Below are 13,398 nucleotides of genomic sequence, written 5' to 3' on the forward strand. Positions count from 1 at the left end.
TTTTTTCTTTAAAAGTGCTTACTTTCTAGCAAAAGTGATAAATCTTAACTCAGTGGAACTTCAACATATAACATAACTTTTCAGAGAGCTATCTAATGTCAATATTCAATGGATTCCCTAAAGTTGAAGAGACTAATTTCACTTTTTGGGAAGTAAAGGTACTGTCTTAAGTGTTGATGACTCAGTTATCTTTTTGGGAATGTTAATCAAGTAAATGGTAAATTACATCTCCTAAGTATTAGGAGGGAGGTACACTGGGATTTGGATACAGCATCCCTTAGAAATGTATTGAAGTTTGAAGAAAGAATAGCCTGAGTTAAATGCTGGGTTAACAACAAGTGATTCTGGCTAAGGGGATGATAGCAGTCAAGATTCTATGATAGGTTCTATGATAGAAGGGAATTATATCAATCTGAAAGAATGAGATGTATGTTTATGGAAAGTAGGCATTATATAGGACTATAAAGTTATGTTAGAGCTAAGCCATGTTAAGTAGATGTTTGTCATCTTTAATGTGGAGAGTTGAAGCCTTTGAATAGTTGAATATAGATTTGCATTTAGAACTTTTTCTACTTGTGATATGGTGTACAGATTGTGGAAAGATTGGCAGTAGTTTTGCTAGATGATAGCTTGAATTAGAATAGTGGTAACTGTAAGGTTTGCTGAAAGGAAACTCCACGCAGTTCAGAAGAGGGTTTATTGCGTGAGGAAAGAGCAGACTCCTGCCGCCCAAGATGGAGTCGAGAGAGCAAGAGACCTTAGGGCGGGAAGTGAGAGATTATATAGGGGGAAGGGTATAGACACAGCAGAAGTGGATAGGCCCTCAGAGGATGGGGAAATACCTCAGTGGGGACCTCCCACTGCCCCCAGGCATGCCCGTTGCCAGAGTTACAGGTGTTGGGCAGGGATTTTCAGGGTGCAGGAAGAGAGAGCCAAGGGAAGAAGTCATTTCTTCCAGGCAGACTTAAAAGTAACATAGCAGAAAAATGGACATATTTTACAGACATTTAGGAGTTAAAATGGCAGGTATAGGATGATTTGTATAGAGGATATGAAAACGAACTCAATCTTTAGTTGTACAATTACAACTAAAGGAGTTACAATTTAATGTGTCCATTTGTGTACTGTGTCTTGATTAGAGTCACATCTCCCATCATTTTTCCTCCATACCCCTTCTACCCTTTCTTCCAACTGTGTCAAACTCTAATTCTATTTTTACTTGTGTGCATTGAGTACTATGAATATATTCATTACACATTCCTTCCTCCAACAGTATCATCATTTCCTACTTCCTTTTTTGTGTTATTATTCAGTATTATGACTGTATTTGTGCAGCGTTCTTTTTTTCCATTTGTCTCTTTTCCTTTAGTTAACACAAACCAGGCTTGACTAAGCTTCCTTGAAATCAATTTAACTGTTAATAGTTCAAAGGATCCTGTATGTATTTACATCTGTGTTTGTGTTTTAGGTCTAACATCCACATATGAGAGAAAACAATGCCCTTTTGCACTTCTGAGTTTGATTTATTTACTCATGATTTTTTTCTTCTAGATCCAGTCATAACCCTCAGATTATGAGCTACTCAGCCTCTTGAGTAGCTAGGATTGCAGGCATGATCCACAGGCCGCCAGCACTATAATGTTTAGGTGTAGATTTACTGTATTTGAGATGGAGGGCAGAGGGGTCTTATCAACTTTTTTGCCCTTGGTTGTCCTTGAATCATAATCCTCCCAGTCTTTTATCTTCCAAAGTAGTTGAGTATTGATGTTCATATTTCTTGCAGTGCTACTTAATCCTTTGAATATAATGATGGATTCTATGGACTCTCACCACTTTTTTTCTATTGAAATTATAGCCCTCTGCTCTCTACCCTAATTGTTAATTTAAACACTAATTAGGTGTGGACATAGGAGGGAAAAGGATTGAGCTATTTTAGAGATATAAACTGATTCTGTTGATATTTTCAATTATTTTTTTGCTACTTAAGTGAAAGAAAAATACATGAAACATGATTTGTACAGAATGTCATATAAAAAAAGATAGAGGGATTTCTGTTGAGCAACTTTGTAACATTTCTTTTTCCCCCCCTAGGTTTAACTATAGATCAACACATCACCTTGCATCTCATGGGTTTTATGAATTTTTAAATTGGTTTGATGAAAGAGCATGGTATCCACTAGGAAGAATAGTAGGTGGTACTGTAAGTATATTAACAGTCTATATTAATTGTAAAATTTTGTAGTAATTTGATTAAATGATTAATTGCTAAGGGGAAATGGCTTCTTTACAACTGTAACTGATTGTTCAATCAGTATCTTCTTGAGCTCTTCCTCCACAATCTGCTTTATGGTTATGTCACACTTGCCACTATTTTTGACATGTGGTAGAGGCTGGATGGCTAGCTATTTAAATGCAAGTTGTATGTTTTTACTTTATTCTGTAGCACATTAGTCCAGAAAAAAATGCTTTTTAAAAGGTGATAAAAATTTAGAATAATCAGATCATTTAAAATTTTCAGGCTCTAAATCTAAATTTTAGGAAATTATGAGTGATTATAGTTCATTGAGAATTGTGTTATCAAATGATGACATAAGGGAAAATATTTTAGGTTTTGGATGTAATGAGGATTTTGTAAAGAAGGTAAACTTATATATGGAAACTCAATTCCATTGAGGATTTTTTTGCCTGAGTAAACTTTTGTCTGTTTACTATTTGTTTTGTTTATTTTCTTTTCCTTTGTTTTTGCATTAATTTTGTTGTCTCTCTGATGTCCTAAGATGATTTGCTCAGTAGTTTCCAGCTTGTACTTGTTATTAATTAATGCTTTTTATTGGAGTGAGTGGGGTATCTTGGGATTTGAATTCAGGACTTGGATTTTACTAGATAGGCACTGTTCTACTTGTGCCTCACCTCCGGCCCTTTTGCTATTGTTTGATTTTTTGTTTGCTGGTTTTGCCAATACTTGGGTCTTAAATCCAGGGACTTGCCCTTGCTGGGTTTGCTTGCTCAGGGCACTTGAGCCACACCTCCAGTCTATTTTTGCCTTGTTATTTTTGAGGTTAGGTCTCACTTGCTGTTCAGGTCAGCCTAGGCTGTGATCACCCTATTTGTATTTCTCTGTGTTGGTGGGGATGACAGGTTTGTGCCATTGGTTGAGATGGGCTTGAGCTTTTTCCTTGGGCTGTCCTCAATTTGTTACCCCTAAATTCTAGCCTCCCAAGTAGCTAGGATTATAGGCTTGAGCCAGTCTCTAGTTACCACTTATTGTCTTAAATCATCCTCATCCTCAGTAGAGACCAGTTTTATCTGAGACAAATACAGGATATTAGGGATAATATTTGTAGTAGTCGTTTTCATTTTCCTTTGGGACCGTTAGATGTTCCACTGGTAGTTTTTGGAGACAAATCTTTTTTTTTTTTTTTTTTTTTTTTTGTTCAATCATGAGGCTTTTGAACTCTGTCATGGTGCTGCCCCTGAGCTCTTCAGCTCAAGGCTAATGCCCTACCCCTTGAGGCACAGAGCCACTTCCACAAGTCATTTCTTGACTTGTGGTTTCTTACACCTAATACTATAAATTTTAAACCTATGTTTACACATCTCACTGAGTTTATTTCTTTTCCACAGAAGTGTTCCTTCTCAAAACTCAAAGGAAAGAAAAGTTTCTAAGTGCCTTCCTTGATAGATGAATTAAGTTTCTTTTAGTTTTACAAACATGAGTTGACTTTGTTCTGGGGATTATGATCTCTGACTTCTGGAGAAATCCTTTTCAGTTTAAATACACTTTTTTTTGTTCAGGAGCATTTGGCTTTGATCTTTCATCTGATACTTCTGTATATTTTGGCTGCTTTTTATGTGTCAGCACAATCTGCTATATTACATGGATGTATTGACTTACCTTGAAATGTATTTTCTGGTTCATTTCCACTTTCTCTTATTAGTACTGATAAAATTATGCTGTAGGACCTTGTATTGAATTAAAATGGAACAAAATTATTACTCTTACTATCATTCAATAGCAGTGGGATAGGAACTCAAGGCCTTGTGCTTGTTAAGCAAGCACTGTGTCACTTGGCTACTCTGTGAGCACTCTTTTGCATTTTTATTTTTAGATGGTATACTACTTTATGCCTGGGCCTTGCTATGCTGTATTCCTTCTCTTTGTGTTTCCCTTTTTTGCTGGGATGGCAGGTACATACTACCACTCCCAGACATTGGTTGACACGAATCTTGCCAAACTTTATATCATGTCTGGCCTCAAACCATGATTCCTCACTCTTTGCTATTGAAGTACCTAGGATTATAGGTTGGAGTCTCCATTCTTAGCAACATTTTTATATTTTTAAGAATGATGCTGAATGATTTTACAAGTTCTTGTACATTAAGTGTTGAATACCCACTTTGTATGTGTTAGTACTCTGAATGTTGAGAAACAAATTCTTGGTATTCTGAAACCTGTATTTTTAGGAGTGTTAATTAGTAAGGATAAATAGTATTCAAATGGTGAGGCAAGTTTTGGAGAAAAAGCAAGGAATTTGAAAAAGCTAGAAGATAGCGGGTGTGCAGTTTTAAATAGTATAGCCAGAAGATGAAATTTTTTAAAGTCTAATTGAGGATACAGAGGTAAATGCATATATTAATCACTTTATAATAGCTTATAAGTTATATAATACCACATGAATTATGTTGTTTGATGTCCTCTTTCAGAATAAGGGTGTAAGTGGAACTGTTGCCTAGCCTCTTCTTAGTATTTCCTTTCTACCTTTAAATACTAAATAAGTGACAAAATGAAAACTTTTAAACTTTCTATAAACCTCAAAACATTTTTGAATTTACCAACTTACTGGTTCTTCTTAGCTGCCATTGTTCTATTTTCTTTTTTCTTTCCTTCTTTTTCCAGTCAGTCCTGGGGCTTGAACTTAAAGCCTAAGCACTGTCCTTGGGTTTTCTCCAGGCTAATGCTCTAGCACCATGTCTGGATTTTTTGATGTATGTGGTATCAAGGAATCAAACCCATGGCTTCATGCATGCTAGGCAAGCACTCTACCACTAGGCCATGCTCCTGACCCCAGTTCTGTTTTCTAAATGTTGGACTTGAAAAGTGGGAAGACAAAAAATTTGGTTTATATTTTGCATATAACTTAGGTTTTCCTCTCCCTTCTTTTAATAAGAATAAAATTAATCCATTAAAATCCCTATATTGAAAGTTGATTAAGACACTGTTTTAGAGTGAAAAAAATTACTGGTATCAATAAAAAGCATTTACATTTTCAATTTTAATTCTTTTCATGTTTTCTTTTATTTAAAAAATTTTATTGAGCCAGTTCTTAGTATTTGATCAAAACATGTTTTACTTTTTAGCATGTATGTAAAAGAGCCAAACTTCTGAAATCTTAACCTTGAAATGACTATAAATAGTATGAATTAAGGAAGAGGAAGATATCTCATTTTAAATGTTATTCAATACTCCATGTTTTTTTCCCTTAGGTTTACCCAGGGTTAATGATAACTGCCGGCCTTATCCATTGGATTTTAAATACATTGAACATAACAGTTCACATAAGAGATGTATGTGTATTCCTTGCACCAACTTTTAGCGGCCTTACATCTATATCTACTTTCCTGCTAACAAGAGAGCTTTGGAACCAAGGAGCAGGACTTTTAGCTGCTTGTTTTATTGCTATTGTACCAGGTTACATATCTCGATCAGTAGCTGGATCCTTTGATAATGAAGGCATTGCAATTTTTGCACTTCAGTTCACATACTACTTATGGGTAAGTAATACTCAGTGTGTTGATGTCATTCATTTCCATGACCTTTTTGCTGAAATTCTTGTAAAATTGTACACATTATTCATAATGTTGCTCTTCATAATAAATTTAATACTAGATAATATTCCCTAGGCACTGTTTCTCTCTGAATATGAATATATTTAAATATATATGTATGCAGCAATCATTGTGCCCACTTTACAGTTAATGGTATTTTATAAATAAATCATATCTCTCAAAAAGAGAGTGGTGGAGGCATGTCTCAAGTGGTAAGAGTACCTGACAAGCAAGGGTGAAGCCCTGAGTTCAAACTCCATTACTGTCAAAAAAGAGGGAGAAAGTGATTATCCATCTTCAGCCTGTCAGCTAGGTATACTGTAATTCCAGGAACTAGGAAGCTACTAGGAAAGGTAAAACATGACAGCTTGAAAGTTAAAACCTTATTTTACAAACTAGCAATTATTTTATATTGGCAAATGAATTAAATTTAATTTTTTCCTGCATAGACTATAATACTGCTTGTTATTGGGCTAACTCGAGCTTGCATTTATTTAGTTCTAGCTTGTACTTTATTTCAGTAGTAGAAATTGTTCCAAAATATTTGTGGGTCAGTATTTTTTTAAGAAGTATTTTTTTAGGTAGCTGAGTGAGTAGCAGAATGATTTTTTTCCCCTCTCCCTTTAATAGTTGCCTAACCTCATTTTAAAGCCACTTAGTGGATATTTTTGCTTTGGTCTAGAATTTTAGGATGGCTGTTACAATGTGATCAATAGACAGTCTCTTGTTCTTCAGTTTAAAAAAGAAGAAAAGCACCCGTGGAGATGAAGATTTTGGCAATTAGTTTGATATTGGCAGTGCTTCTACATTGATAGTCTGTAAATAGTTTTCATTTGTATAGTACCTGAGAATAAAAACTTAAAATATTTGCAATCTCTTTTTAGTGTGTGTGTGCATGTGTGTTTGTTATTGGGGTTTGAATTCTGGGCCTATACTCTTCACTTAGCTTTTTCATTCAAGGCTAGTGCTTTTCCATTTGAGCAATACCTCCAACTTTGGCTTTTTGAAAATAAGAGTCTTAGGGACATCATTGCCCAGACTGGTTTCAAACTGTATTCTTCAGATATTAGGCTCTTAGTTGCTAGGATTATAGATATTAACCAGTAGTACCCACTAGTTGTTTAATGCCTTTTAATAAGAATAATTTTTAGGGGGCCGGGAGTTTGGCCTAGTGGTTAAAGTGCTTGCCTAGCATGCATGAAGACTCGGGTTCGATTCCTTGGTACCCCACATACATAGCAAAAAGCCAGAAGTGGTGCTGAGGCTCAAGTGGTAGAGCTCTAGCCTTGAGAAAGTCCAAGGACAGTGCTCAAGCCCTGAGCTCAAGCCCAGGACTGGCAAAAAAAAAAGAATAATTTTTAATCATAAAAAGAGTACATTTAAGTATAGAGAGGTCTTTATAATGTAGTGCCAATTAAAAATTAATTGGTAGTTGAATAGATACAATGTGGTAGATTGTATATGAATTGTAAACACGCAAACCATGATTTATTTTTTATATCTATTGTGAAACTACAAAAATATGGTATACTTTTATATGCTAGCTTCATAATAGTGCTCTTTATTTAGTGCTTGATACTGTGGTATCTATGTCAGATTAAAAACATTTGCCTGTATGGTACTGGGGTTTCAGCTCCTGGCCCTGTGCTTACTAGCACTTGAACCATACCTTCTGTCCTGTCTTATTTTCTAATTAGAATCTTTTCCTTTTAGACCATAATCATTCTACTGTTGCTCCCACAAAGCTAGGATTATGGGTATTTTACACTATATTCAGCTTGGCTTGAGTTAGGGTCTTCAGTTTATACTGGGCCTCAACTCTTGATCCTCTGCCTCATATATACTGGGATTATAGACATACACTATTATATCCCGGCCTTTAGTTTTGATAATAGCCATTTGTGGAACCTTCAGTGTCATTTTGATTTGTCGCATTGCTGGGGAAAAGGTGTTGTTTATGTTTTTCGTATATGTATTCATGTCTTGTATTTCCTTTGACAACTTTTCAGTTCATTTGCCCATTTATCAATTAGATTTGTTGTTTTGAATTCTTACTTATTCTGGATGATAATCCCCTGTCAGATTAGCTGGCAAAGATTTTTTAATATTCTGTAGGCTGTCTTTCTATTTTGGTAATTCTTTCTTTTGCACAAAATCACTATATTTTATGTTTTCCCTGTATGTGGATATAGTAGTTTCAGGGTTTCAAGTCTTGGTTCTATTTTGAATTGACTTTTGTATTGAGTTAGGGATAGGAATCTAGTTTCAGTCTTGTACATGTACCTATCTATTTTTCCTAGGATCACTTGTTAAAGAGACTTTTTTCTCCATGATACCTGTGTCAGGAATTACTGTTTGTGTGTGATTGGTTCCAGATCTTCTCTGTTTCATTGATCTTCATTGTGATGGTAGCACAATGTTACTATATCTCTAATATAATTGGAAATAAGATATTGAGATCTGTCATAGTTCAGGGTTGCTTTGGCTATTTGTAGTCTTTTATACTTGCATATAAATTTTAGGGTTGCATTGGTCCTCAGACCTATTCGTGTGCCAGTACCTAGACCCAGAAATCGACCCACAAACCTATGGCTTTATCTTTGATAAAGGAGCCAAAAAAGTAAAATGGAAGAAAGTCAGTCTCTTTAACAAATGACGCTGGCAGAATTTCTTAAGCACCTGTAGAAAACTAAAGCTAGATCCTCCTTATATGTCACCCTGTACCAGAATTAATTCAAAGTGGATCAAGACAGTGAGGTGAAAGCAGATACTCTCAAAACTTAACAGGAGGAATAGGAGATAACACTAGGACTCATTGGCACAGGTCAAAGCTTTCTTAGTGATGGTCCAGAAACACAAGTTAAAGAAAGTTTGGATAACTGGGAATGCATTAAACTGCAGAGCTTCTGTATGGCAAAGGACAAAGATACCAAGTTAAATAGAAAGCCCACAGAATGAGAGATCTTCACTAGCTATACAACAGACAAAGGCCTCATATCTAGAATATACCTACAGCTCAAAAAATTTAATCTCTCAAAAACAAATATTCAAAGAAACAACCACCCCGTTAAAAGGTAGGCTAAAGACTTAAGAGATTTTCTGAAGAGGAAATAAAAATGGTCTGTAGACACATAAAGAAATGCTTGACAACCCTGGCCATACAAGAAATACAAATCAAAACAACTTTTTGAGATTTCACCTCATTCCAGTTAGAATGTCCATTATCAAGAAATCTAGTAACAACAGATGCTGGCAGGGATGTATGTGGCCAGGAGGGATCACTACTACACTGTTGGTGGGAGTGTAAACTCAATTCAACTACTCTGGAAAGCAGTATGGTGATTCCTCAAACGACTAAGCACAGAGCTCCCCTATGACCCAGCATTTCAACTCCTTGGCATTTACCCAAATGTCCAAAAACAAGGGCATACTAAAGCTACTAGCACAATGATGTTCACTGCAACATTATTTACTATAGCTAAGATATGGAACCAACCCAGATGCCTGCCCCCCCTGACTAGATAGATAGATCAGGAAGATGTGGTACTTATATACAATGGAATTGTATGCTGCCATCAGAAAAAAAAAACGACATGGTAAGGAAATGGAAAGACTTGGAAAAAATCATATTAAATGAAGTAAGCCAGACCCATGGTGTTCCTTATTTGTATTATTACACATCTAGGATTCTCCTAGCAGAGGATCACAATATCTCAAAAGCTATGTACATATAGTCATACAGAATGAGCTTAACGAAATGAACTCTAGATTATGGAAACAAAGAGGTTTATTTTTACAATTGTTCTTAATGTACCATGTGAAGTTCTTTCTTTTTTTTTCCCAACACTTACAGTTAATCTCACGTGGTTACTGTATCTGACTTTGTTAGCTGGTATAACGTACATACGCATATTTTATTGGAAATAGGGAAGGGAAGGGGAGAAACAAGCTGATTGGGAGGGGAGGAAGAAAATGGGGACAAAAACATGAGAAGGGGTATCAAGGTCTGAGAAGTAATGCACCCACTACCTGATGAATGTAACTGTAACCTCTCTATACATTATCCTGGCAATAAAATGCAATTAAAATTTTTTTAGGGTTGCTTTTTCTATTTCTGTGAATAATGTCATTGATGGGGATTGCATTGAATCTGTAGTTTTGATAATAGCCATTTCCTATTTTGATAATAGTCACTTCATCAGTATTAATTCTGATAGTCTATGGACATAGAAGGTCTTTCCATCTTCTAGAATCTTTTTTCAGTTTTTCATAGTTTTTATTACAGAGGTCTACTTTCTTGATTAGATTTGTTTCTTAGGGTTTGTTGTTGCTTGCTATAATGAATGAAATTGTTTTCCTGATTTCTCTGTTTTCATGTATAGAAAAGCTACTGGTTTCCTTTATGCAAGTTTTCAAAAGCAAGATATTAAAAATGTATAAATTAGGCTTGGGGCTGGGAGTTTGGCCTAGTGGTAGAGTGCTTGCCTAGCATGCATGAAGACCAGGGTTCGGTTCTTCGGTACCACATACACAGAAAAAAAGCCGGAAGTGGTGCTGAGGCTCAAGTGGTAGAGTTCTAGCCTTGAGAAAGTCCAAGGACAGTACTCAGGCCCTGAGCTCAAGCCCAGGACTGGAAGGGGGTGGGGGGGAACTAGGCTTAACTTTTAAGTAAGACCTCAAACACGATTCTTCTAATTTGAAACATTACAAGAATTGTGTTTGAGGTCTTACTTAAAAGTTACTTTTTCCACTCTTGGCAAGTTGTTTTTACCTTGTGAATCCCATTCAGCTTTCTCCTAGGTAAAAATATGAAATGTTTTTGGTTATTAAAACAATTATTTGAAGTTTAATTATTGCCCATTGAAAGTGAAATAAACAGTTCTAAATACTTGTGTAAAATGGTTTATAGCCCAAATGTGATTGTAAAGAAGAACCATTTTTTAAATTTTGATAGTAGTGTGTTTTCGACCTCATAACTTCATACTTGCTAGGCTGGTGCTGTCATTTGAACCAGTCCACCAGCTCTTAAAGGTGAAAACATTTTATAATTTCTGAAGTGTTTTTGTATGTATGTATATATTTTCTACTATGGTCATAGCATCAGTGTTTTGCACAACTGCTATATTAAAGGTGTTATAAGCCAGACACCAGTGACTCACCCCTGTAACTGTAATCCTAGCTACTCAGGAGCCTGATATCTGAGGATCGTGATTTGAAGCCTGCCAGGCAGAAAAATTCCCATGAGACTCTTATCTCCAATTAACCACTCAAAAACTGAAAGGGGAACTGTGGCTCAAATGGTAGAGCATTAGCCTTGAGCACAGAGACCCAGGAACAGCGCCCAGGCCTTGAGTTGAAGCCCCACAAATTACCCCCAAAAAAGTGTTATGGACCAAGTGCATATTTTTTACTTAGATTTATTTTCTATGGAGCTAATATTCATCTGGAGATGCTGATGTTGATTTTTAGCATCAGCTGATTTGAGAGTAACTCTGCAGCCAGACTGCCCATGATTTGGCTTACTGTGATTTCTAGCTATATTACAGAGAGTTTGAAATCCTACTCTGGGCCTATTTCACTTATGCTAAAATAAGAGTAATAACAGTAGCTAAGCAACAATAGTAAGGGGGTACATATTTGCAGAATTTCCTTTGTCCTTTGTCAATAGGTTGTTTATATTTCTGTGGTTCTATTTTTAAGATTTTGTGTATGTGTGTGTCCTGTCTGTCAGTGTATCTGTGGGTTACTGGGGTCTGAACTTATGGCCTCATGTGTCTGCTAGACAGATACTCCATCACTGAGCCTTGTCTCCATTTCTCAAGCATTTTACTGTTCTGTTGATTTTGGTGGTGGTGGTGTTCATTCACAGTATGATACTGTCTCTTTCTATAGTTTAGAAGTCTTAAAGTCCTGTTGTATCAGTTCTGTGAGTTTTTCATTTTTAATGTTGTTGGCTATTCTGGTTCTTTTAAGTTAATTTTTGAATTTTTTAAAACAAATAATATTGCAGACAGTTGTTAATTTCTGTCATTAACACATAACCCTTCCATGTCCCTCCCCCTAATCCCCCATGGTACTGGGTTTAAAATCAAGGCCATCACTACTTTGACCCATTCTCCTAGCCCTTTTGCTATGTTTATTAGATGAGTTCTCATATAGGCTTGAAATAGGATCCCCTTACTTAGGCTGGATTTATAGAAATGATCCCTCATGCCCATTTTTATTGGTGAGTTGGTGTCCCAGTCAGTAACTTTATGCTTAGACTGGCTTTAAATTGCAGTCCTTCTAACCTTTCCCTCTTCAGTAACTGGGATCTTTAATATGTATCCAGCCTCTTTACAAGGTCTGTGATTTCTTTCATAAAAATTGAATTTTCTGTGTGTCTATGCTAATTGATGCTGTGATTTTTTTTTTAATACTAAATTCCAGGCCATTGCTGGCATATGTAACAGCAAAATTTGTTTTTGGTAGTGTTGCCTATATTCATTTAATAGTTAGAGTAGTTCTTTTTTGGGGGGAGAAGATTCTCTAAATGGATAATCATGTCATCTGTTAAGTTTATTTCTTCCTTACCCATTGTTAGGTTTATTTCTTCCTTGCCCATCTGTAGGCCTGTTGTTTCCTTTGGTTTAGTATATTCACTAAAACTCCAGTGCAGTGTTAATCAGAGTGAGGAAAGAGGACCTTGTTTTTAATGTCCTCATGATCTCAGGAACCATAATTGTGGATTTATTTCTGGATTCTGTTCTTTTCTATTTATCTTAGTAATTACATTTCCTGCCTTTACTTAATATTAGTCTTCATTACTGTAGTTTCATAATACTTGTCTTTTTTTTTTATTATTAATTTTGCCAACCTAGGGACTTGAACTCAGAGCTGCAGCACTCTCTCTCTTTTTTTTTTTTTTTTGCCAGTCCTGGGCCATGAACTCAGGGCCTGAGCACTGTCCTTGGACTTTCTCAAGGCTAGAGCTCTACTACTTGAGCCTCAGCACCATTTCTGGCTTTTTTCTATGTATGTGGTACCAAGGAATTGAACCTGGGTCCTCGTGCATGCTAGGCAAGCACTCTACCGCTAGGCTAAACTCCAGGCCCGCACTGTCTCTTTTTTACACAAGGCTATATAGTACTCTACTACTGAACCAAAGCTCCACTTGGATGGTTAATTGGAGATAACAGCTTCACAGGCTGGGCTGGTTTGGAATCATAATCCTCAGATTACAGTCTCTGAGAAGCTAGTATTACAGATGTGAACAGCTGGTACCCAGCTCGTAATACATTTCTAAGTGAAGAAATACATACATTTAAAAATGTTTATATATCTTTTGAATATAAACTCACATCTTAGTTTGTTGGCACAAGTTATTTGCAACAACTTTTGATCATTTTAATTTCTGTAGTATATATAGTAGTGTGTCTTACCTAATAATGGTGTCTCTTATTCCTGTCTTCTCTCTTCTGGATTAGCGTAGCTAACATTTATCTAACTTTGGACTTGATTGATTTTTCCCCCCCTTCTTTATTGCATTGATTCTTGCTTTTCACTGCAGGCAGAACTGAGTGATTGTGAAAG

The 13,398-nt window shown here is 36.0% G+C and overlaps 1 protein-coding gene across 1 annotated transcript in view; it reads left to right on the top strand.

Annotated features, from left to right (window-relative positions):
- Stt3b (STT3 oligosaccharyltransferase complex catalytic subunit B) overlaps positions 1–13,398 on the top strand; it is a 73,793-nt gene that overhangs the window by 26,212 nt on the left and 34,183 nt on the right. The window contains exons 2-3 of the mRNA XM_090351796.1: positions 2,092–2,200; positions 5,485–5,772. Coding sequence (XP_090207922.1) covers positions 2,092–2,200; positions 5,485–5,772 — 397 coding nt within the window. The remainder of the gene's footprint in view (positions 1–2,091; positions 2,201–5,484; positions 5,773–13,398) is intronic.

This window comes from Megascapheus bottae, chromosome 18 (assembly GCF_031878675.1).
Source record: "Megascapheus bottae isolate mThoBot1 chromosome 18, mThoBot2.hap1, whole genome shotgun sequence".
Lineage (NCBI taxonomy): Eukaryota > Metazoa > Chordata > Mammalia > Rodentia > Geomyidae > Megascapheus > Megascapheus bottae.